General features: G+C 41.8%; 2 protein-coding genes across 7 annotated transcripts in view; both read left to right on the forward strand.

The window, feature by feature from the left end:
- The first annotated feature begins 1,266 nt into the window (after positions 1-1,266).
- Positions 1,267-13,062, forward strand: pgk1 (phosphoglycerate kinase 1). The gene is made up of 11 exons (XM_042092889.1): positions 1,267-1,433; positions 3,286-3,336; positions 3,462-3,617; positions 3,913-4,057; positions 5,188-5,291; positions 5,568-5,687; positions 7,073-7,187; positions 8,252-8,431; positions 9,232-9,409; positions 11,924-12,022; positions 12,269-13,062. The coding sequence occupies exons 1-11, from the start codon at positions 1,369-1,371 to the stop codon at positions 12,307-12,309; spliced, it is 1,254 nt and encodes a 417-aa protein (XP_041948823.1). The 5' UTR covers positions 1,267-1,368; the 3' UTR covers positions 12,310-13,062.
- Positions 13,063-13,410: 348 nt separating this feature from the next.
- Positions 13,411-23,532, forward strand: part of amot (angiomotin) — a 38,862-nt gene continuing 28,740 nt past the window's right edge. For 2 of the 6 annotated variants that reach the window (XM_042091242.1, XM_042091244.1), the window contains exons 1-3: positions 13,412-13,877; positions 14,044-14,150; positions 14,408-14,458. In XM_042091242.1, the coding sequence (XP_041947176.1) occupies positions 13,822-13,877; positions 14,044-14,150; positions 14,408-14,458 (214 nt within the window). In that variant the 5' untranslated portion in view covers positions 13,412-13,821. Of the gene's footprint in view, positions 13,878-14,025; positions 14,151-14,407; positions 14,459-17,195; positions 17,567-23,532 lie in introns of those variants that run through there. The other 4 variants (XM_042091241.1, XM_042091240.1, XM_042091243.1 and 1 more) reach the window with 4 other exon arrangements.

Here is a 23,532-nt window from a genome sequence, read left to right on the forward strand (position 1 = left end):
CCCAAGGGCCTCACCAGGAAGATAAAGGAAACACACTTCCTAGCTACCCACTGTACGTCCATTAGACAAGGAGAACACAAGCAGTTTCAGTTTGACACCAGGTACATGCTCATTCAGTGGGTATCACCTCACCATTCCTCAGACTCATTCAGAGGGTATCACCTCACCATTCCCCAGGACCCCTCGCCCACTGGTCCTGGGATCACACCAGCTCCACTGTATTCAAGCTCTGGTACATTGGGTTCAACCTGATTTGTGGGCGGTAACCAGGGGAAGCACTCTATTATCTGGGATAATATATCCCAGTCTTATAAAGCTATTGTGTTTTTAGTATAAGTATAGTCTACAATGCCTTGAAGGTTCTTGGCATTTGAGCTCAACAGACAATGAAATTACACTCCCCAAAATGTGTTTTGGATAAGAAATGCAGACACTTTACACATGGTAGATAAACTAAGCCTATGAATAAAGGATAGGCTACTAACCATGGTTCAGCGCCATTGTAAATCTACAAATGTGTAATATTCAGCTATCCTTAAATATGAACATGAACATTGTGATCATGACACTACGTTGGCCTCACAAGATTGGCCAGGTTTCGCCTACACAAATGTTGAGAGAAATGGTCAGTTGAAGATGGAAAAGGTTTTTGGTTTAGAGATATACGGCTCTGCAGATCAATGTTATATTGCCATCTAGTGGACGTTTTTTATTTTTTATTTATACCACTACAATGATGCATTGTGACAGCCTACTACTGTAGCCTATGCCAGTGCACCAAGTCGCGTGTCTTCATCTCCTAGCTAAATCTTAAAGCCTGCTTCTCTGTTTACATTGCCAAATATTGTGGCCTTCCCTGGATCAGAGATTGTGCAGCAGGTGGTTAAACACTACTGTCACACAACTAACCTAACTCAAACTAGAAAGTAAACATGAGACGTATGACTATGATGTATTGTCACTATTAATTATAGAGATATAGCATACACGACTTTTAGCCCTTTTAGACCCTTTCTGACATTCCATGATCGCCCATGGTGAACGTGCGTCTCCGATGGTACAGTAGGAGACGCTCACGCTCACGCTGTCACATTACTCACGACCCACAGCCTGAACCCAGGACTGCCTACTTCCCAGTATCTACTGAGGTGAACGTGACTTCCTCTGTCGTCTTAAACCTCTGTGATTGGCGTTGGAATCATCCAATGGTAATCTACGCCAGGAGAGCAGTGGGCGTTATAAACTGACTCCACAAGCACATGAAATCCTCACTGCGTTAAGGTCATTCACAGTTGGGAAGTGCCCATCTGCAACGGAGGCTGAGAATACAAGGGAACACGGCAGCGCAAGAACAAGTTAACATCCAAAATGTCTCTGTCAAATAAACTCACTTTGGATAAGGTGGACGTGAAGGGCAAGCGTGTCATCATGAGGTAGGAATATCTAACGGGGTAACATTATAGATGGACGTCGGTTTGCGAATTTGGTGTAGATTTAGAAGCTTACGTCCACTAGTTGCCCCTATTTTATGGAATCCGATGTTAACTTAGTTGCCATTATCTTAACTGTAAGGCAATTTGATGCATAAGACCACTTTAGCATCCTTTTTGCTTTTAGTACAACACATCTAGTTGTGACGTTAAACTTACCGGAAGTGGATGGTGTGTCGAAAGTCACGTTTTGCCAATGTCTTGAATTTATAGACTTACTGAGAGTTAAGTTACATCGACATACATCGTCTGCTAAAGCCTAAAGAGCTGACTGTATTTTGCATTCAGAGTCAAGAGCAACGTGAAAATGGACACCCATGTTTTCTAAATGTCAGACGGCCACGGCGTGTGCCTATGCCATGGTGCAGTAACTTCCTTGATATGACCTGTTTGGTAAAGGAATGCTACCGCGACTATAATTTGCCATTTTTGAATCTACATGGCAAGATGATGTTTTATTTGACTTTTACATTGTATGCATCGGCGAAATGTAGGCCATTTTAGCAGTTTACCAGATAAGATTACGACATCGCGAATGAATGACGTTTTCCTTGTCGAATGCTTATGAAGCACTGGACATGGTAGGTCCTTCCCCAGTTTGGTGCTGAATCTGTGTCGGAAAATACATCTGATACTGTAGTCCACACTCCATCTCGCACCTTCTGCAATCAGATCACGCAGATAATGCAGATATATAATATGTGTCTGTCTTTGCTCATTAATGGTAATACTTAGTTAATAACCATACCATTGGTGGTTAAAATAGTAAAAAAAAAGCCCCAACATTAGATTAACGTTACCACTTCAACATCAGATGGAAGCAGTGCGCCCTGCAGGATGGGGGAGTGTTTCTGGTTTACGTAATCGGTGGTTGCCCGGAGTGACTGTGCGAACGTGCCTCGGTGTGTGTCTGACTCAAAACCCATGTAGGTGCTTGGCGTCTCAAGTAGCGGTGTGACACATACATAGTACCGAACCGTTATCTGCACGCTCCATGGGATTAGCACCAAAATCCCTTCGACAAAGACGGTTCTAGTTGTCACGCCTCTTCTCTGTCAATCAATAATGATCAGTAGTCCCCTGGGGTTCGATCACTGGCTGATAAAAGTAAACAATTCACAGTCAATATTGTTCCAAAGTCCTATGCAATAGAAGTGTAGAGATTCACTCAGGTCAGTGCAAAACGCACTTGCTCACACATCCAATGGCCCTAGTACATAGTGGGTGCATTGAGTCCTCTGCATTTCGTCACAGCCATGCATGCCATGCTTATCCCCAGGTGTGAATTCAAACTAGATGTTTAATGTCTTAATGTTTACAATTAGAAGGCTTATGGAGATCAGGGCGCTGGTGCGTGTGAGGGGCGGCTGATTTTTCAGTTCTAAATTTTCACGATTGAGGGGAAATGTGCAGCTATTGGCATACGGTGTGTACGCCTAATGAAGGGACATGTTTGATCTCCCTCTTATGAGTTTAAGTGAAGTCACTTTAAATAAACAGCCAAACAAAGGCCTCTGTATTTTTTGTTCTGTGTGTGTTTAGTGATCTGAGTCAAAATGCATAGTAGTTTCCATGTCCTGTGTTGTTCCTTGATGATGCATGTGCTGCATTGGGAAATGCTGAGTCAGAGATGAGAAGTGACCCAGCACTCTTAGTCATTAGGCGTCCTTATGTCTGCTGTCCCTTTGAATGGAGTGCATTTGCAGCAAGCTATAGTAAAATGAATCTTGTACCAGTTTCTGCTGGTGCTGTTCTGATATCAGTGTGATGATGGAATTTCTCACTGTTTATTAAGGGTTGATTTCAACGTGCCCATGAAGGACAAGAACATCACCAACAACCAGAGGTAGGTGTTAACAAAGTCTCATGACCTCAACAGTTTTAAAAAAAAATAGTTGATATTTCACCTCTTAATGATGTATTCTATATAAAGGGGTGTCTGTAACTAAAAGATGTTTGTGTTCCCTCCAGGATCAAAGCTGCCGTTCCCTCCATCAAGCACTGCCTGGACCACGGAGCCAAAGCAGTGGTTCTGATGAGCCATCTGGGCAGGCCTGATGGAAACCCCATGCCTGAGAAGTTCTCCCTGGAGCCAGTGGCTGCTGAGCTGAAGACATTGCTGGGCAAGTAAGTGGGGGAACCTGAGGCCGCAAACACAAGCATTTACTCATAATAATACATGTTTTTTTTTTGTCCTGGTACATCACGGTTATACATATTTTACTATTAGGCTACTTTACAGTCTAGTTATGTTAAAAATGCAGTGTGTGTGTGTGTGTGTGTGTGTAGTGTGTTGATACTTCCTCATTCTGATAAACCAGTAACCCAGAAGTTTGATGTTCTAGTGCTTGATAAGTTCTAAGCAATCTCATGATTCTTTGTGTGTCATAGCATTTGTTCTGCTCTGTGTATATTCACACAGGGATGTCAAGTTCCTCAAGGACTGCGTTGGCCCTGATGTCGAGGCGGCTTGTGCAAATCCTGCTGATGGTTCCGTTATCCTGCTGGAGAACCTGCGGTTCCACGTAGCAGAGGAGGGCAAGGGCAAGGACGCCTCCGGAAACAAGGTAATTGGCACGACTTCAGATCAACTTGCACAGAGCCCTGCAGCTAGTTAATGGGCAACAGAAGAGAAACCTCCAGACTTTTCTTTGGGTTTCCCCAAGCTGCCAAGGCAATTACCACTATTACTTTCTTGGCCCTACTGATTGCACCAAAATTTAACTGATGTAGTATCAGGTGCTTATGATCGAACTGACATAGAGAAACACAGACTGTCATTTATGGTCTTCACATGTGTTTGAGGGACAGTACCTGATTGGCACATATGCTAAAATGTAGTGACTTTTAAGGGGCATTCACCACACATTTGCTTTCCTTAATACAGCCTATAGGAGAGTGGTGCCAAGTGCCAAATTGCTCTTCAGCAAAGCAGAGTACAGTAAGGCTGCTCCTGATAACGTTGACTTCTTGACATTTGTCTGAAGGTTAGAATAGTAGGCTGGGTCAGAGCGTGTTGCTTTTCCTGTCCACTGAGCCCCAGCTGGTATTCCACTCCCATGTAGTTGACTGGAGGGGGGCGGTTGGAGAGCGGAGAAATGTCTGGTTCTCTGACCTTTTGCTGAGTTCACTCACTGGAAGGCTGCATGCCTGGCCTTGGTGAACCATTGAACTTCTGCACACGAGCATGTCACAGGCCCTTGACCTTTCTGTTACACTGGGTTGAAGGGTCACACCCTTTCCGTGCTAAATAACAGAGGTAACTCTGCACTGAATGTTAAAGGGGAAATCATAATGGTCTACAGGGGATCATTTACCGGGAAGATATATCCCAAGTAAAAAGCGTAATGCTTCATCAATACAATTGACATATGACATGGCGAGATGACCTTCACATAATTTAAATGTTATGAGTGTCATGTGACTGTTACTGACTCTTACTGTGATCATAAAATAAGTAGAGATTTGCACATGGGGCCTGCAGTTACGGGCCAGCGGTGTGAAGAAACCTTTGTTAACTAAGATCTGAAGAAGATTTCCCAGCAAAGCTACTTCTTGTGAAATGTGTTTGGACTTTGTAATCTATCTGTGTATGTGCACCATTGTTTTTCAGGTGTGGCGTGTACTGCATCATGGTAGGGTTGAGACTAAAAGAGTATTTTTTTTTTATCTGTATTTTGCTTCTGTCTGCTGTTAGACCAAAGCATCTCAGGAGCAGATCGATTCCTTCAGAGCCTCCCTGTCCAAGCTGGGGGATGTTTACATCAACGATGCTTTCGGCACAGCACACAGAGCACACAGGTATAAACGTACAGCGCACAACATGGAGTGATCAGGTGTAACCACAGACCCCCCCCCCCCCCCCCCCAAAAAAGCCCATAAACTCCCATTCACATTAATTAGGCTTGTCACACATTCAGAGAAAGTGTAGCTGGATTTCATCTTTAAAAAAAAATTGCATTGCACTTGCCTCCCTTTACTCAACAACAAGTCAAGAACACCTGATCTGCCCTTTTGCTGTTGCAGTATAATTTTGCTACTGATAATGATACGCCATTTTCTACTTCTCTCTCATAGCTCAATGGTGGGTGTGAACCTGCCCCAGAAGGCTGCTGGCTTTCTCATGAAGAAGGAGTTGGACTACTTTGCCATGGCACTGGAGAAACCTCAAAGGCCTTTCCTGGCCATCCTTGGAGGGTAGGTAGCAACATAGCCTAGACTGGGAACTACTTTGTCAGCCCCCATCCTGATACAAACCATTGCTTGTAGTGACAGAGCTTTCAGCCAAATTGACATTTAGAGCAGTTTGCTGTCACTTGTATGTTTTTACCTATTTCAAACAGTCTATGCTGCAATTGATCCCAACATTTGGCTAATAGATCACACCACTAGACTTCACTAAGTATAAAGTGGAATTCTGGTATTTAACAATGAAACTCAGTAAAAAGCAAATCACTACCATCATTATAATCAAGCACTATAGTTGTTTAAATTAATATGTTGGACTTTATCAACTACTCTGACAGAATTAATCTAGCTTTTACAACTAAGCAAATCTGTATGAAGAGCAAGTTATAGGTGTGATTAGCTGGAGATGCGATAGCCTTCCCTGGAAGCTACAGCACTTAAATGTATGTGTCAGCATTTGGACATGCTTCCTTGGCTCTACCTAAAGAGGACATCAGTGGAGGATAAATCCCCAGTGTGCTCCAATGGCCTTCCAGGAATAGAACTCTTTATCTGGTTATGTAATTCTCCCCTCTCACTGTCTTCCTGATACTGTAGCGGGATGGCAAAGTAATATGGCAGGCTTTAAGTGTTACCTTTATTTAAGACTTTGGGTTCATGCTGAAGAGTAATCCAACACTAGCACACAATTAAAACAATCTGTTGTGTGATTTGCATTTATTTGATCTGTCTAATAATGAAGAATATAGTTTATGTGCACTTCCATGCCATGTTTAGTTGCAGTAGGTAGGGCTAAATGCATAATGTATGAACCAACAACATACAGGCCTATGCGTTTGAGTTGATTGACTTTGACTCTGTATCAAGGTCCATGTTTGTACCCGGCCTTGTGCAACAAACAGCATCTTTGAGCTTCCCTCCCCCTCATGGTCATTGGATAACAAAGGCGTTGACCCACTGTTTTTTTTTTTTTTTCTTTTTGTCCTTTTGCTTAAAAGTACAGTGGTCTTCTAGCAAGTGTCTTTGATCACATGCTTCAGAGGTGCCTGCTGTGACCGCTGATAAAACTCTTTGTGCTATGGTGGATGTTCATACTGTCTATCATATCATGTCTACTTAAGAAAATGTCAAGGCAACTTCACTTTGTCTATGACGGCGCTACAATAAGGCAGAAAGTAAACGCAAAAATGAAAAGCTGAAAGGGGTTTATTGCTGGCTGTAAAAAAAAGTTTTATTTTTTGGTGTAAGTTTTGTTAAATTATTGTCTCCTAAAAATCATCTGAGATTTAGAACTCGTTCTCTGACTCATCAGAAGGAGACCTGTACTGGCTGTAATAAAAGACTTTGTGTGCATACTTAACTTGCCGCCTTTGATCTGTTTTTTTTCTCCTCAGTGCTAAGGTCAAGGATAAGATTCAGCTGATCAACAACATGCTGGACCAAGTCGATGAGATGATCATTGGTGGTGGTATGGCCTTCACCTTCCTGAAGGTCCTCAACAACATGGAGGTGAGAGGGTGAGGAAGAATGGAAACTCCTGGGTTTGTTGTTGTACCCTCACAAGAAACTAAACTGAAGGATTCATGAATGTTTAGGGAATGGTGTTACATGTGAGGCCAAGTAGCGCTACAGTGATCATAGCATTTTTACATTGTAGGTTGCCCCGTTTCCTGTGAAATCATGTAGCTCTAATGTTAAGATAATTCCGGTATTTAGCACTTTGAGTCCCTTTTCTGGTTTGTTTTGGATGAACTAGAGTGGTGGACACCGACATTTTGACGATGGGTCCTGTCTCGACTTTCTGGCTTGTTTTGAATCGCCTTTGACTGGCTGGCTATGGGCATGCACAAACATGTCCTTAAAGGAGAATTCCGGTGTGATATTGACCTAAAGTGTATCGAAACATGATACCGAGTGTGAACGTATGTCTCATAGCCCATCTCGGCTTGTCCCCTGCACTCCAAAATCTGGCGCTAGTTAGCAGATGCTACCAACATCTTTTTCAATAGTGGTGCTTCGGCATCGGGCTAGCCATGCAAATAAATCACTGTTTTACACCCATTTACGAGGCTCAATGTATCTCCACACTTCATTGGTAGACTTCCGAGGGCCCTGACATTTAAAACGAGACATTGAGAACTTTGAAAAAGCACTGGTAGTTTACTTACAAGATGATTTATACAGACAGTATCTTCACGAAGTTTAGCGTTTGCAGCCATCTTGAATTTAGTCACGATAAGTTGAGCAACGAGTAAGAATGAACAGCTATGATAAGGGATCAGATTACAAAAATAATTCAGTGGAAATGCATGGATTCCAGTTTCTTCCAGTAGCAGCAACTGGAATCCATGCATTTCCACTGAATTATTTTTGGCACCTGGACTCTTCCTCTATGGAGATAATACTGTTTGAATATGGGCAGTATATACAGTTCATATGTTGTCTTTGAACTATTCCTAAATATAGGGTTGGCATGATTTGCAAATCATAGCATTCTTTTTTTATTCACATTTTACAAAACAGTACAGTTCTAACTGGTTTTCATTTTAAGGTATGTTATATTTATTTGACAGATTGGAACTTCCCTGTATGATGATGAGGGTGCCAAGATTGTCAAGGACCTGATGGCAAAGGCTGAGAAGAACAAAGTGAAGATCAACCTCCCCACTGACTTTATCACTGCTGATAAATTTGATGAGAAAGCAACCACAGGCACGGCCACAGTGGACAAAGGCATTCCTGCCGGCTGGATGGTGAGAGAATGCAGGCTTTACTCTGCTTTAATCTGCTTTACTGCAGATTTCAAAGGATGCCACACATACAATGGGATGCTTGCATAGCTACATAGCTGTTGTGCTAAAAGAGAGAAATGCTAGTTTGGAAAAAATTATGTGAGTAGTGGTGGTCAGTCATGATGGGTGGTACACAGAGGTGAAAGTTATTTGCACCATAGGTCACTGCCAATTACTGCCAGTAGCAAAATGATACAAAATGTTTTTTTTTTTTGTTTTTTTTTTTTTATGTGTAACTTTCATAATATGTTGACATTTAAAGGGACACCAGGCAACGTTTTCGTGTTAATTAATCATCTTCGTAAGTCGGTATATGGTTAAATGACTCATTACGGGGCGAATGAAGGCTCTCTCGCCCGCCCCTACTGCTTGTAGGAAGAATATCCCACTTGCAAGTTCGGTGTATCCTACCCGCCGACCGAAGCAGGATCAGTTTACAGCACAGAGGCAGGCTAAGGAAACTCTAGAGATTGTTGCAAACGTGTGTATAATGGCAGAGCCGGCGAAGAAGCAGCGAAAACCCTTGACGGAAGACGCAAAGAAAAGGAAAAGAGCTTCAGACCGAGCGAGGGGGAGTTTCGTAGAGAAAAAGCATCAGGCTTGCCTGGTGTCCCTTTAAATTCAGTATTTCTCAATCACCCTTTGACTATCAACAACTCAACTCTTTTTGACGTAACCCTGTTTGAGAGGAGCTAAATTCCATTCCATTGACTGTAAGCATGTTCATGTGATTACAGTCCTCTTCTTTCCACTCTGCTTAGGGTCTGGACTGTGGACCTGCGAGCTCAAAGGTGTTTGGAGAGGCAGTGGGCAGAGCCAAGCAGATCGTGTGGAATGGCCCTGTGGGTGTGTTTGAGTGGGACACCTTTGCCAATGGAACCAAGAACCTGATGGACAAGGTGGTGGAGGTGACAAAATCCGGCTGTGTCACCATCATCGGTAAGAACACTGCAAAAAAGTGTTATTGATCTTATATTAAGAGTAAAAAATCTATTTGGTATTGTTTTTAGTATGAAAAGACTTACCTAGTGCCCTCTCAAAAGATCATTTTGACTTAAAATAAGTTAGTCTTCTTAAATTAAGGAGTCTTATCAAGACAAATTTGCTCAACGCACTGGCAGACAAATTTGCTTGTTTTCAAGATGAGATGTCTTAAAATAAGTCCATTTTTTTTTTTTTTTATTAAGTCAAATGATTTCACAAGAAAGCGCTAGGTAAGTCTCTTTATACTGAAAACGATACCAACTAGTTTTTTTATCTTGATGGAGGATTAATAACACTTGGTTAGATTTTGTTAGATAAGCAGTTTTTGCAGTGAAGTCACTAAAGTTACAGTGCAGGGGTCACAGATCCAGGTGGTCGGAGTGCTGGTCAGTGAATTACACCTTCTGTGACCAAGTCCTCCCAGCTAATGAGGTCCATTAAGCAAATAAGTGTAGCGTACTCTGTACAAAGAGTACCGAAGTGTGACGTTCTGTTTCCATGACTGCAGTGTCACTGGATCTAAACAAACTTTCGAAGTGGCATCAACAGCATTGAATTTAGACATGTGGCATCGTTTCTACCTCATAAATTGTTTTTAAATGTAGGCTATATAGTATATAAAAATATACTAACGTCTTGGAAACGTTGTAAAATTATTTAAATAGATTAAGAAAGCCACCACTATGGTCACTACTAGATTGATTTGTTTAGATCCAGTGAAATTGCTGCCTTTACAACGCTATGTCATGGCTTCGGTACTCTATTGTCTACACTTAAATTCACAATTTTGGTCAAACACCTGTGTATTTTCCTAAGGGGTATCTGTTGCTTTTTCATGTCACTAGCCCTACATACCCATAATCTGAGCACAAAATATATGGCTTAGTTCAATGACCAAGACAAACTTGACACTTGTCAGCATTTACATTTCACAAAAACTCAAGAAACATTTCACCCAGCTGTTATTCAACAACCCCTTTGAAAATAATTCCAAAGTAGTTTCTGTTGGTGTCAGGCAGATTATTAGTGATCCTGGACCAAACCACACACCCCATTACCCCAGTCCCTGAGTAAAATATGGTACGCATAACGCATTTGCATGCTGAAGGGAATACTCAGGAAATATTTTCCCTGGGTGTTGCTCACAGTGTACACAGTGATTTTATTTCCCACCTGTTCGGACAAGCCTGAGGTAAATTTGAGTTGAGTGAGAGGGCTGTGTCTTGTCTTTTCATGCTGCCAAACAAGAGGTGAAACATGATCTAGCAGAACCCTTAACAATACTGCTGGGCACCATGATCACTTGAAGTAGCTCTGTATGTGCCTGTCCTGATTTCCATTAGAAGTTGTTTTTTTTTTTCTTGTTTTATTTTGACACTTAACATGTTGTCTTTGTTTCATGTTCACTGACTCATTACTAAAAAAAAAGTCCAGCCTGGTAAGGAATAGGCAATGGAAATATGTTACCCTTTGGCAGCCATTTTGAATCAGTTTTGTGTGTAGATGCAGTATGCCACTAGATGGACCCCTCCATCACTGAGTTGGAGAACACTTTCCTTGGGATGTTTTGTTGTGAATAACAGTATATCATAAATGCCTGTGACTACCCGCATGAGAGACCCATTAGTAGAACTTACACAGTGGTGATATCAACAAGATGTATTATTTGTTATGTATGAAAATGAACTACTGTATGGCAAATCTCAACTGTACTAAGTATACATGCAGGTGGCACTTTAATACTGTCAATGTGAGCATCAAACATTGAAGGAGTCTATTGCTTTACATGTAGCCTATTTTGTGACCTTTTCCATTATTTTATGTTTTATCTATGCATTAGTTCTGTTGAAGGGCTCACGGCTATACGTTCAATATGGGACAGGAATAGTGAAGAGTGGCAGGAAGCAAGTGGGAGAGAAAGATTGGGTGGGATAAGGAAATGACCGCAGGTCAGATTCACACTCGGGTCCCCATGGGCACTTGGAAGAAGACTATTTTCTGTCATGGATATATCATTCATGGTTTTAACTTTTGTATTGAGACATTTTATGCAATTTGTGCCCTTTTTTGTTTGCAAACAAACTCTTTGTTTGACTCAAACAAACCAAAACTTTGTAGCCACTGTTCATTCGATTTCAGGCAGAACTAGTGCTGCATAATAAAATAACGCAAGTCATGTGGAGCCTCTCATGAGTTCAGTGTTCAGTAACTACACATAGATACTATGTGCACACCGGCTTGTGGGTGACCAGGCCCTTTTAAAATACAGTCTGACTCAAAGTGTGGTTGAAAGAAAATAGTAATTATAGTTGCCAAGCCTTGTGCAAAACATTTCAGGAAGAGTCCCTAGCATTCAGACACCAAGGGTGGAGCTGAACGTCCAATGAATCTCTCCTAAAACTATATGCTTAAATTGTGTGTGTGTCTGTGTCAGTTTATTTAACAACCACTTGTTTGGCTCCTGTGCAGGTGGAGGGGACACGGCTACTTGCTGTGCCAAGTGGGGCACTGAGGACAAGGTCAGCCACGTGAGCACAGGGGGTGGAGCCAGCCTTGAGCTTCTGGAGGGTGAGTGATGTCACTTCCTGTCAGTGAATAATTCTGCCCACTGGATAGACAGAATTAACTTTACTTACATTATGAATTAAGGAAGAGACCAGATATAAGAGATATAGGGAAGAGACTAAAAAGGTCTTAGTATTATTTTATTTGTAAAGGTGGGTTAGTTTACTGTAGAGTTTTACTGTAGAGTATTGAGACCATTAGGGCCTAAATGTTTGTTTGTTTGTTTGTTTGTTTGTTTGTTATCTACAGGTAAAGTGCTTCCCGGTGTGGATGCCCTGAGCAGTGTGTAAGCACAGCTAGTCGTGTCCCTGTTGAAAGTTTGGAAGCACTTAACCCCAGAAATGCACTCTGTCCATCTCTTACCCCAGCCCCCTCCCCCACTTGCATACAAACACACACCCTTCTACTCATACCATCACAATCTTTCCAGCGAGAGGACACCGATGACCAACACCTCTCAATAGCTACTCTACCGCTGTACTAATGGATGAGAAACTGCCGAAGGCGCTGCATTGTGTTTCTGTCTCTCGGTCTATCTCCTTGTCTCTCCGCCTCAAGTGCTCCCTGAGCTTCACTCTCACGGTTCCCCGGCAGATGGCCACCAGCAAGCACTTCATATGGCTGCTGCAGGTTTTCACCCAGAGGAGGAGAAGGAGACGTGCCTCAGAAAACGGTTGTTCATCACTGCTATTTATCTCTTGACTTTCCATGGCACACCAGGAGTTGGTCATCTGTGTTTGGGTGTTGCTAATAAAGTATTAGTTTGTGTGTGTGTGTTTTTGCGTCTCCCATGAACAATCAGGCCAGAGGTGTGTGCCACCTTCTGATGACGTAAAGGTTGTTTTGTGTTCTAACTCAATAGAGTTTCTATTTTGTATTTGTTGCCTCCATGCAGATGTTGGATATTGTAACAGTAGGGCTTGTCGTGGTCATCCTAATGTGTACGCTTGGAAGATACTGTAGTTGCATTGGCCCAGTTGAAGATACTGAGAAGATTTGTATTAATCTTCTTGTGAAATAAATGTATTGGTGCAATACCCAAATAACTTGTGTTTTGATCATTGTTCTACTATATCTGTTGTCCTGTGCACTGCAACACATAGAGGTAGAGTGAGATAAATGTGTTCTTAAACAAACTCAGACTTCTACAAGAATCCTTCTGTGTTTGGTGTTACCAATTAAATGGATCCATATACTATAGTCAGAGACGAATGATAAAGCTTTTTATATTAAGGATCTTTGCTATAGTGATGCAGATTAATCTTCCATGCAGAAATGTATGACTGGTTGTGTGCTCAGCCATGGTGACGTTGAGCGCAGCGTCAGCGCAACTTGCCGCCATGAAATTGCAGTGACACGGGTGGAGGGGAGCGCCGGCTGCTCTTGAAGAGCGCACGGATTTTGCCAAGTTATGTTGAACTTGAAATGAACTACAGTTCCAACAATGCATCTGCCACTGCCTAACTGTCCGCTCAAGCTCCACCCTTACCTGGAGAGGTGTGCTTTTGATGTGTATTCATCACTCTCGGGAAGCCGAAAATGATACTTTTTTATTTTTAGCGACTGATTGGCGGTAAGTTCTAAACGTGTTGCCATTTTTGTCAAAGTGTAAAGTTATTCAGAAAGAATCAGTAGCCTATAGGCATATATCGTTAGTTTAGCTAAGGCTATTTTTCTTTCCTTGGATGTGTTCACCTGGTGGCGTGGACAATAGTCTATTTATTTTTTTTCATTGTGAAAAGCAAGATAGCCTACGCGAGGTTCGGTGTGATGTCTGAAGGTCTATTGTACATTTTCGAACTATGTCAAGGCCAATGGCAACAAGCAGTCTAAAAACAAAGCTTCTGCCTGTAAAACGGTGAGGAGGAACAACCCCTCATTAAAATGGGACTAACATTGCTTACGATCTTTGTCCACACTCTGTTGCTCTTTGGCGTTTTGATTCATTTGATGTGTCAGTAGAACTTATTTCATGTGTTTTCCCCCTTGATCTTACATTCAAAAAGCCCAAACCCTCACGCTTGAGGAGACACGAGGGCAAACATGATTCCTGTGGAACATTGGAAACCAGAAGAGGTTTCGGCTTGGATAAAACACATTGGCTTTACCGAACATGCGCAAAATTTCTTGGGTAAGTCAGTTAGGCTATTAAAACGTATTTAATGCTCGATGAGATCTTCAGAAGGAACGGATAACTTTTGAAGTGGATGGGAACAAGTTTTTTTCCCCTCCTCTAGGCTATGTTTATGACAGTTGTAAGGCTACCTCTTACCACAAGAGGGTACCAGTATAACACCAACAGACATGTTAAGTGATGCAAATGTCCTTGAGCATGTCTTGACAGTGCAGGAGTTTACATTAGCTCATGTTTGTTCATTTTGTTTTCAGAAAACTCAGTCTCTGGATTGGATCTTTTGGAGATCAGCGACTCAACACTTGGTGAGAATAAGCTTTAGGCCTATAATCACTGTTTAATGACCCACTGGGTTCCATGTATGTGTCTCAGTTCTTATGACATAAATTAAATGTGCATTTCGTCTGGTCTTGTTGTGAAAGACTGAAATGCATCCTAGACTTACAATGTTGTGCATCTGAAGGATGGTTGCTCCAGTGTTTGAGGGTAAAGAAGATCCAGTAGTTGACAGTTGTTCCATTTGTTAACAATAAAGAGAAAGAGGAAGCATAATCAACCCAAAAGGGTTGAAACCGAATAGCGCACAGTATGTTTAATATAGCATCATACCTTCAGAATAGAGCACAGTAATGTTTACCATCATTGTAAGTATACCCCCCCCCCCCCATTGAGGACTTGATTTTTGCCAGCCTTCCTGTTATATGTGTGCCCCCCATTCAAAACCTTTAATGCCAAAGAATAAGTGACAAAATGGAGGGAATGCATTATTGGGTACAAGTTTCCCGCTGTGTGTAGCTGGTAGGTTTCCCATTGTGTAAAAGTAGGATATACATTGCCACTTTGTCAATAATGCTGAAGGCAGACTGACTGGTAAATTGTCAGAAAGCTGTAAAATCATAGAGGTAGACCAGAGTGTTGTTTCGAACCATGTTTTTGATAGTTAATTTGTTTAACATAGCCTAACTGTTCTTAGGTTACGTACATCAGAATATTGGTTAAAAAACTATGTTGCTGCTTTCTTCCACCATGGTGTGCTGTAAGTCACAGTGCCATTAAAAATGTCAGAAAACATGGCGGGTTGAAATAAGAATTGAAGTAAGTAAGTTACATTTGTATAGCAGATTCAGATCAAAGTGCTTCGCATAGCAAAAAATAAATACAACAAAAACATACCCAACACACAGACACACATGCAGTATTTACAGACCAAGACATGGCAATAAGACTGTCCCCAAAGAACCCAAGCAAAATGAGACCGGTGAAAGAAATGGCATGGTTACAGCACCTTAAACCAAGCAAAACGGTGCATGGTTTGAAATTGTCCTTATGTGTGATCCCTCCAGATAATTGCATCACTGTTTCATTAAGTGGTTGATTAAGTGTTAAAAATACAAATGTGTCTTTTTGACCCAGTAAATTCTACCTCCGGAAAGTGGAAGAATGTGAAGTCCGTTCATAGTTCCTCATAATCACATAATCCTAAAATTATCCATTTATAGTAGGCTAAATATGCAAATCTACAGTAACAAAATTTAAATGGAATGCAATTGAATGTTAATTGAAGACTATTGTGATTGAAAAAATGTGTAATCATAATGATACAATGGAAGGAACAGAGGAAGTAGTTTACAGTTTAGTTGGAGCAGTTGGAGATAAACCCAAATTGCACATTCTGTGTTAAGTCAGTGTTGCAGGTTTTTATTATTACAGTGCATGAAAATGCACTGTTCTGTTATCCGAAGTCGTCGTCGTCTTCTTCTTCTTCTTCTTCTTCTTCTTCTTCTTCTTCTTCTTGAAAAGGACATGTGGGGAATGTATTTTTCACTTTTGTAAACTTTATACTTTTTGAGATATTAATAGAAAACAAGCTTATTTTTCCCCATAGACTTTGCATTAGCACTATGACATCACAATGGACTAATTGACTTGATTTGCACCTGTATCAACTTCGAGCTGCTCACTACTAGGACCCATCAAAGGGCCAGTTAAACTGATTGCACCTGTATCAACTGCATTCTGCTTAACTAGGCCAACTCTCTCTGTGTCTCTCCATTCTACAAGGATATAAGGCACATTCCATCCAACTTTCTATCCATTCATCCTCTTCAAACCATTCACTCATCCACCCATTAAACTATACATTAACATCCATTAAACAATCTGCCTATCAACATCCATTCAACTTTCTGGCTATCAACATCCATTACACTATCTACATTCGACTTTTAAACTATATACTCTGTCTCAGGCTTTAAGCATACAATCTGGCTCTCTTAAGACTACTATTTCCTCTGCCCACAACTGTTTCAAAATAAATGTCCTCACTACAATAATTCACTATTAAATAATTTAACTATTTAAACTACTCAACTATTTACCTGTTCAGCCATTTCAACTGTCAGTTGTTATCAACTATGACTCCTGCCAACTGTTTCCAAATAAAAGTTTGTTTGGCATTTTATGTTAATATACAGTATGTTTATATTTTCATGCACTGGTAATTTCCTCGAAATTACATTTTCTAGATTTCTTTTTGTCAATGCACATTAATATTTAATAACAATATCCAGTGTAATCAATAATTGGCCTATTATTTCAAGTCTAACCATTTTATTTATTTTTTGCAATAAATAATAGGCTATACAGCATCATTAAGATGAAAACGCATGTGGATTATCACCTCTGGCACAACATAAAGTATTCGCTGTAGCTTTTTAACCTTGGCTCCTCATCAAAATTATGTTCAACTCTGGCTCAGAAGCTTATTATGTTACAGCATAACGACCGGTGCGGTCAGTTTTCCGAAGGCCTATGGGATAACCAGATAGCCTGTCTGCCTCGACAAGGCATTCTAGCGGGCCCCAGAAGCTGATCTAAACACACAAAGGGCTTTTGTCAATTTTTGTTTAATGCCTGAGCGACGTTTCTAAAAGCCAACGGCATCGCAACCATATCTGACTGACCTCCTATAGCGGAGTCCGAAGGAGGGAAGTCCCCACCTTAAAAAACTTTGGACTCCGTTAAACTTTCTAGCTAGGGGGTTGGGGGTTGCGCTTGTGTCCGGCTTGGGAGCATGAATTTGCTGCTGCTGCGACTTTGCGGTTTGTGAAAGGGGGCAGTCCTTTCATGCATTCTCTTCATAGCGCAATCTAGTGGAAAAGACATTCCTGAACTTTTGAACAACTGAAAATATGAAACGGGATGTCGGAATAATGCTGTATTTGGAGCAAGGTCCATATACAACTCGAGGGGAGCATTCCAAACTACTTGGATTATCTTTGTAAACAATACCAAGTGCTTCATTTTGGAATGTGCGCGCATTTGTGATAAAATCAGAATCGATGGAAGAAAGTAACCGGGTCTTACAGCGGTTCACCAAGACGGGGGATACAGACATCAGATTTCATTGAAAGGTAGGCCTATGTATACTACTTAGTTTCGTGTCTTAGGTCAACCATATAATCTAGTAGAGTAACTAATTATATTGACTATTTTATAGCCAGCAATGTTTAGGTTACGCCATGCCTTTCATTATTTGGGCTATCCAGTTGATGTGTACACGTACGGCGGGACGGGATACACTTTCGGTCTTATGAATTTAGTTTTCATGTCATACCAGTGATGATGCTCCATTGTGAACTATGGTAATAACTAGTTTTTGTTTTGTTATAGCTTAAGTTTTTATTATGCTACAGCAGCTGGACTCCTGGCTAACATGGCATTTGCATGGTCATGCTGATGTTTACGATTTCTGGTAGCCCACTGCCATAGTTGCGGCAACATGCCTCTCTCTCATCCCAGCTGCTTCCAGGAATGATTTTGCACTGATAAAGTAGGTCAGCTGTTAATAAGAATATTGCAAATATCTCTACATTTTATTGCATTTCATGACCGTTGGTGAGTGATAGACCCTTGCCAAAAGATCAAGCTTATGATTATTAGGCTAGCCCATCAATTTGTTGCTTTTCTCGGTGAGCAAGTCAGTTTATCTTCTGTATTTAAATGACTGACCTCACTCTTTATCTTTGCAAGTTTGATCTCCTGACATTCAGACAGGGCCCACCGATAGGTATTGGCTGGGCCTTTGAAGCAGTCTGCTCTGGCATGCAGTGACTCACTCCAAATCAATCGATAGGTTAAGTTGGAGCGCATGGATGTTGCCATGCAGCGTGTCTCTTGGGCACACCGATAGCCACACAACAAGACTAGCTCTCCTGAATTTCACGAATAAGAAAAAAGAGCTCAGAAGATAATAGCTGTCTGTAGCAGACCAATGGCGAATCTGTGCTGTTGGTCTGACCTATGCAGTTCTTTCAGGTTTTAGTCACAATTCATGTAGGCTCATGTTTGCATTTATTAGGTTCTGGGGTTATAGTGATGGTTGTGAATACTCCTGTGATGTGTTGAGTTTTGGTGAAATTGCAAGTTAACCTTGTTCTTTGTTTTACCTCACACATAATGCTTAAATACATAATTTGGTTTGAGACAATTAGGCCTAATCAACGCCTAATCAATGCCTAATTGTCTTTCTTTTCCTGCGTTCCCTATTTCTTTCTTCAGAACATTGTGTGAAAGAGACCTGTGGCTTTGGGCTTTGTTTGGGCCGCTTGTAGAAGTAGTGAATGCCCACTGGAGAAGTGCTCTAGCTGCCTTGACTCAGAGTGAAAGAATGTCTCTGACTCTCTCTCGAGTCTTTCCATCCCTTTTCCTCCACCTCCCCTCTCTCGAGTGTGGAGCCAAAGTCTTCTCTGCTGACTCAGGCTGGAGAGCCTTCTTTCCGAAAAGCATTTTTGTGTTTCTCTCACCCTTTTGTTTCCCTCGCCCAGCTAAAAGATCAAGGGTTTATCATTCATTACATCTTAAAAATGCTATTTTCATTGATAAGATTACAACAGTTACAGTATACAACATAAGTAAATATGTAAGAGTGTATTGTTATTAATCTTAGGTCATATTCACACACAACATTTCCAGTTTGAAGGAATTGTTTCATTTTCTTTTCCTTGCAGACATATAGAGTCCCACTTAAAGGAACCGTATGTAGGATTTTGGCCAAAACTGGTACTACAATCACTTTCAAAATACTGTAGAGCGGTGTACACCGCAGATGTGGTAACTAGAGCAGAGCTGGCAACCCAGATGCCGAAACACTACTGACTTTGTGATTACTAGATAGGTGGAGGGTGGCGGATCAGGCTAAAACACAAATATGTAAACATCAACATCAGTTGAGGGCTGCAACTTCACTTTTTTAAATGACGATATCCTGGCCGGACTACTGTTGTGAGTGATATAAGTATTTGAAATTAGCATGATTTCCTAATGTCTAGTGACAAATCATGGCCATTTTATGATTAATTGAATTACATTTCTTACATACGGTTCCTTTAAACTTAACTTCAACCAGCTCCTTTATTATTTTATTTCTTTGTGTGTATGTCACATTCTGTTTCATAGTTTCTGATTTTGCCAGCAGTCTTTTGTCATAGGTCAGTGATGTCATGTGAGACCACCATGTGCTGGGTTTTGGACATTCTGCAGAATAAAGGTCAAACCTCTAACACAGCATTGTCTATCAGAACCACTGTATTGTGAAGCACACAATTACATATTTTAGACACACACCACACACGCACAACCAGCAGCAGCAGCAACAGCAGTTTCAGGACTGAATGTTCTGTGGACGCCATTGGGGGTGGAATGTGTCACTGTGTTGCAGTCAGGGTGGGGTCTGGTGTCTCACCACACGTTCATCACACCATTCATCAGCTCTCAAGGAGGATGTGTCACTCTGTACACGTCTGTAGCCATTATGTGTAGCTAATTACAGATGTGCCGCAGGGCTCACAGCTGAGGTGTTTTGATGAAATTCTGTCTCAGTTTTCTGACAAACAGTTCCTTATGTTTATGCAAGCTCTACAGGTCATGATCTGTTGGAGCAGTGGTGACCTTTAATGATCAACAGATGCATAGATCACATGACAAACAAACAAGCACATGTAGTAGACTTGCAGCCTGGAGAGAAGTTAATGTTAGAGAGCTAATCACTACTCCAACCAGCCTATTTGCACTACTAAAAACAGTAGCACCAGGCAGATGAGAGACTGTGCATTGTACATAACTCGCATGCCGTTAAAACCCAACTTATTATGTATTGTGGTGATGGTATTGTAGGTGCTTGAATCAGATTATTTAGGAAGAAGTCCATGGAAGTTGGTTTTGATGTTTTGTGCTGGTTGAGTTTGCCCTCAAGACAAAGCAATCAAAATATATGGGTGTGAGTGAGGGCTCTTTTGTGTTCACATGAAATTCACAGAATGGCTTCAGTGACCGAGGTGGAGAGCGATCTCATCTTCAACTGGGGCACATGCTTCCCATTAAAGTATGGGGATGGGGGGGGGTGGGGGGGGGTGGAGCGAGAGGTGGCGTTGTGATGGAGCTTTTGGACAGGGGCGAGAAAGCCCTGAAAGCCCTGTGTTTCCGTCTTCTTGGGTTGGAGTCAGGGAGTGCTGCCATTTGTTTGAAGTGGTGGTTATTTGGTAGGGGCTTACCACAATACAGAAATTTGGCAGGAGTCCGGGGGGGGGGGGGGGGTGTTAAACTTAGAACTGGTTAGACTTTGGCATGGGAAAGATGAAGGCTATATCAAAAAGCATGGTTGGCACATAAATAAATCAAAACTAAGTAGAGCAGTAGATATTATAGTATATAATTTTACATCAATGGCAACATTGTAAATGTGACCAGAATGAATGCCGAGATCGTTCATGAGTAATTTTGTATCATTCTTGAGTTCATCTCAGTGAACAAATCTGTATGAATCCACTGTAAACACTATGTAATCATCCTCATTCAGTTTAGTTAACATTCTCCCTGAGACTGGTCTCTCTGAAAGGTTTCTCATGGTCTTAGAAGGATAGTCAAAGACCAGTATCAGACAACATCTTTAGATGCCTTGTCTCCTCAGACCAGATGTTTTTAAATTATTTATTTATTTATTTATTTATTCCCAGAATTTGATAGTGTAAAATGTTATGTTATGCCTTTGGAAGTTGTTTGCTTGTCATACAAATTGATGCACCATGTCTTCAAATCAATCTCCATGCAAGTCCTGTAGAAACTAAAAAGCTGGGGAGTGGGGGTTTGAGAATAATGTGGAACATGTAGAAGTGGAAGAAAGAGAAATGGAGAGTGAGGGAGAAAGAGGGGGAGAGAGCATTGATGTGTCAGAGTTTCTTGGCCTAGTTCTCCTTCAGTTGCACACTGTTAGCATGTTCCAGACTGTAATGGACACTGAGAGAGAAACGGCTCAGTTCTGACACACACACACACACACACACACACTTACATACACACACACACACACACACACACATACAGAGAGAGACTTCTCAGCATCCCTCAAACTCTCTTACCTCCTCTCTGCCTCTGTCTTCTCCCTCCATCTCCCTCTCCCAGTAGTCTTCTCGCAGTGCCTGGCCCTCCCAGATTGGAATGTTGCATTTCCTGCTTGGTTCCTGCCATGTGTTTCTCACTCCTCCCTCCCCTTCTTTTTCCCAAAAGCCTCTGCTCCCCCTTCCTCTTGCTCTCACCCACCCACTCACTCACATAATCTCTCTCTCTCTCTCTCTCTCTCTCTCGCTCTGTTCCTTTTTCACTCGATCAAACGGAGCAAAATCATCTCAAACAGACCTCCCCGACTTTCAATTACTGTGTTTCCTTAATTCATTCATATGAAGTAGTAATACACCCCCGTCATGAAGTGATTTAGTTGGCATAAAAATGGCTTCCCCTTCCGGCTCCTTCCTGTGTTGTAATGGTGCCATTCTGGCTGCTGCCTGTGATCTCTGCATGACTGCTCCGAATGTCACCTCCACCTCCATGTAACCCTTCCCCCAACATCATCTCATGTCTTTGCCTCTGCATGGGACCCTTTTTGCCGTTGGGACTTAAAATAACTTTTTTCCCAGGAACTCAGGAACTGTACGTGCCTTTCCATCAAAGTAACGTAGGCCGTAAAGATTAAAGAGTTTGACAAGCCAGTAGGTCAAGTGCATGTTCCACAGAATGATGAGAACTAGCATTTTGTCTTTATGTAGCTTTATGCCTTTATGAGCTGGCCTGAGCTTTTGGAAAATTGAGCTTTGAAGAGGTGCACAACGTAACCTCCAACAGGGAAAGTCTTTGAACTGACGTTAAAGAAGCCCTATGCAAGTCTGGTTATTCCTTCGCTGTTTCTGGGTTTTCGCCTGATTTTGGCTCGCATTTTTCACGACATAGCTCCCCCTGCAGCTTCGGTAGCAAGTGACTGCTACGCTAAACCCCCACTAGCTAGCAAGCTAGCCATCAAGAAACCAAGCTAAACACCTAGCCTACAGGGCTCACAATAAAACGGTCAAGCAAACACATTGTTCAAGTTCTTGTTCTACTTACAATTTCAGCAGCAACAAAGCCAAGTCGGAGTCCGTTTTGCAGTCTTCTTAGAAACTACAATCTGACTACATTTTCGAGGCCTTCCGCCGAGTCACATCCGGATTTCTTCGGTCCGAGACCAGAAAGTTGCATATTCGGTTTTTCCGCGGAGAAGCACTAGGGGGAGACGAAGCACCCACCAAACGACCCAAAAAGTGTTGTAGAACCATCAGAACGATTCTCAACCTGCATAATTAAGGTCGTTTTTTGCTAAAATTGTTGCCTCTTTAAAGCTGACACAGCATCTTCACTTCATGGCAGTGATGGTAAGAAGGAAGAAAAAGACACAAGAAACATGACGGAAAGCTGTAACTAGGATGACTGAAGCAAAGACTGAATGATATGTACGACTAGTTTCTCCTAGTTTTATCACTTTCACATTTCCTTTAGTGCTGGCAAAGAAAAATGCAAATATGTTTTAAGATTTCACTCTCCTTTAGTTCTCCTTCTGGATAGTTCAACAACTCTAGTTCCTGAAACAAGGCAAAGAACCTGAAAGCCCAACACACACACACACACACACACACACAAAGACTTATTCCTAAGCGACCACAACAATCAGGTCCAGTGTAGTCATATCAGACGGCATTCATATTCAAACCTCAGATGACCCTCTGCTGTTGATTACACCACTGGAAGGCGTCCATGGGTAGTAAATCTCAGATGAGCTGTAGCTGAGGGCTGCTTGAAGTGGGGTCTGTGGAGGTCAAATGCCATCTTGGACATTACCAAAGCCCCCTGCCAACCCTCCCTGCTCCTCTGTACCCATGTGATTGAGTGTCAGAAGGCTGTCGCAGCACCATCGGGGGTCAACAGGGTCACGGTACCCCTGCTATTACTGGAATGCCAAAATACTTTTCTGTAGTTCTTGCCAGTGGCTAAGGAGGATAGTGTTCAGTTATTGGCA

Source organism: Alosa sapidissima, chromosome 5 (genome assembly GCF_018492685.1).
Source record: "Alosa sapidissima isolate fAloSap1 chromosome 5, fAloSap1.pri, whole genome shotgun sequence".
NCBI lineage: Eukaryota > Metazoa > Chordata > Actinopteri > Clupeiformes > Clupeidae > Alosa > Alosa sapidissima.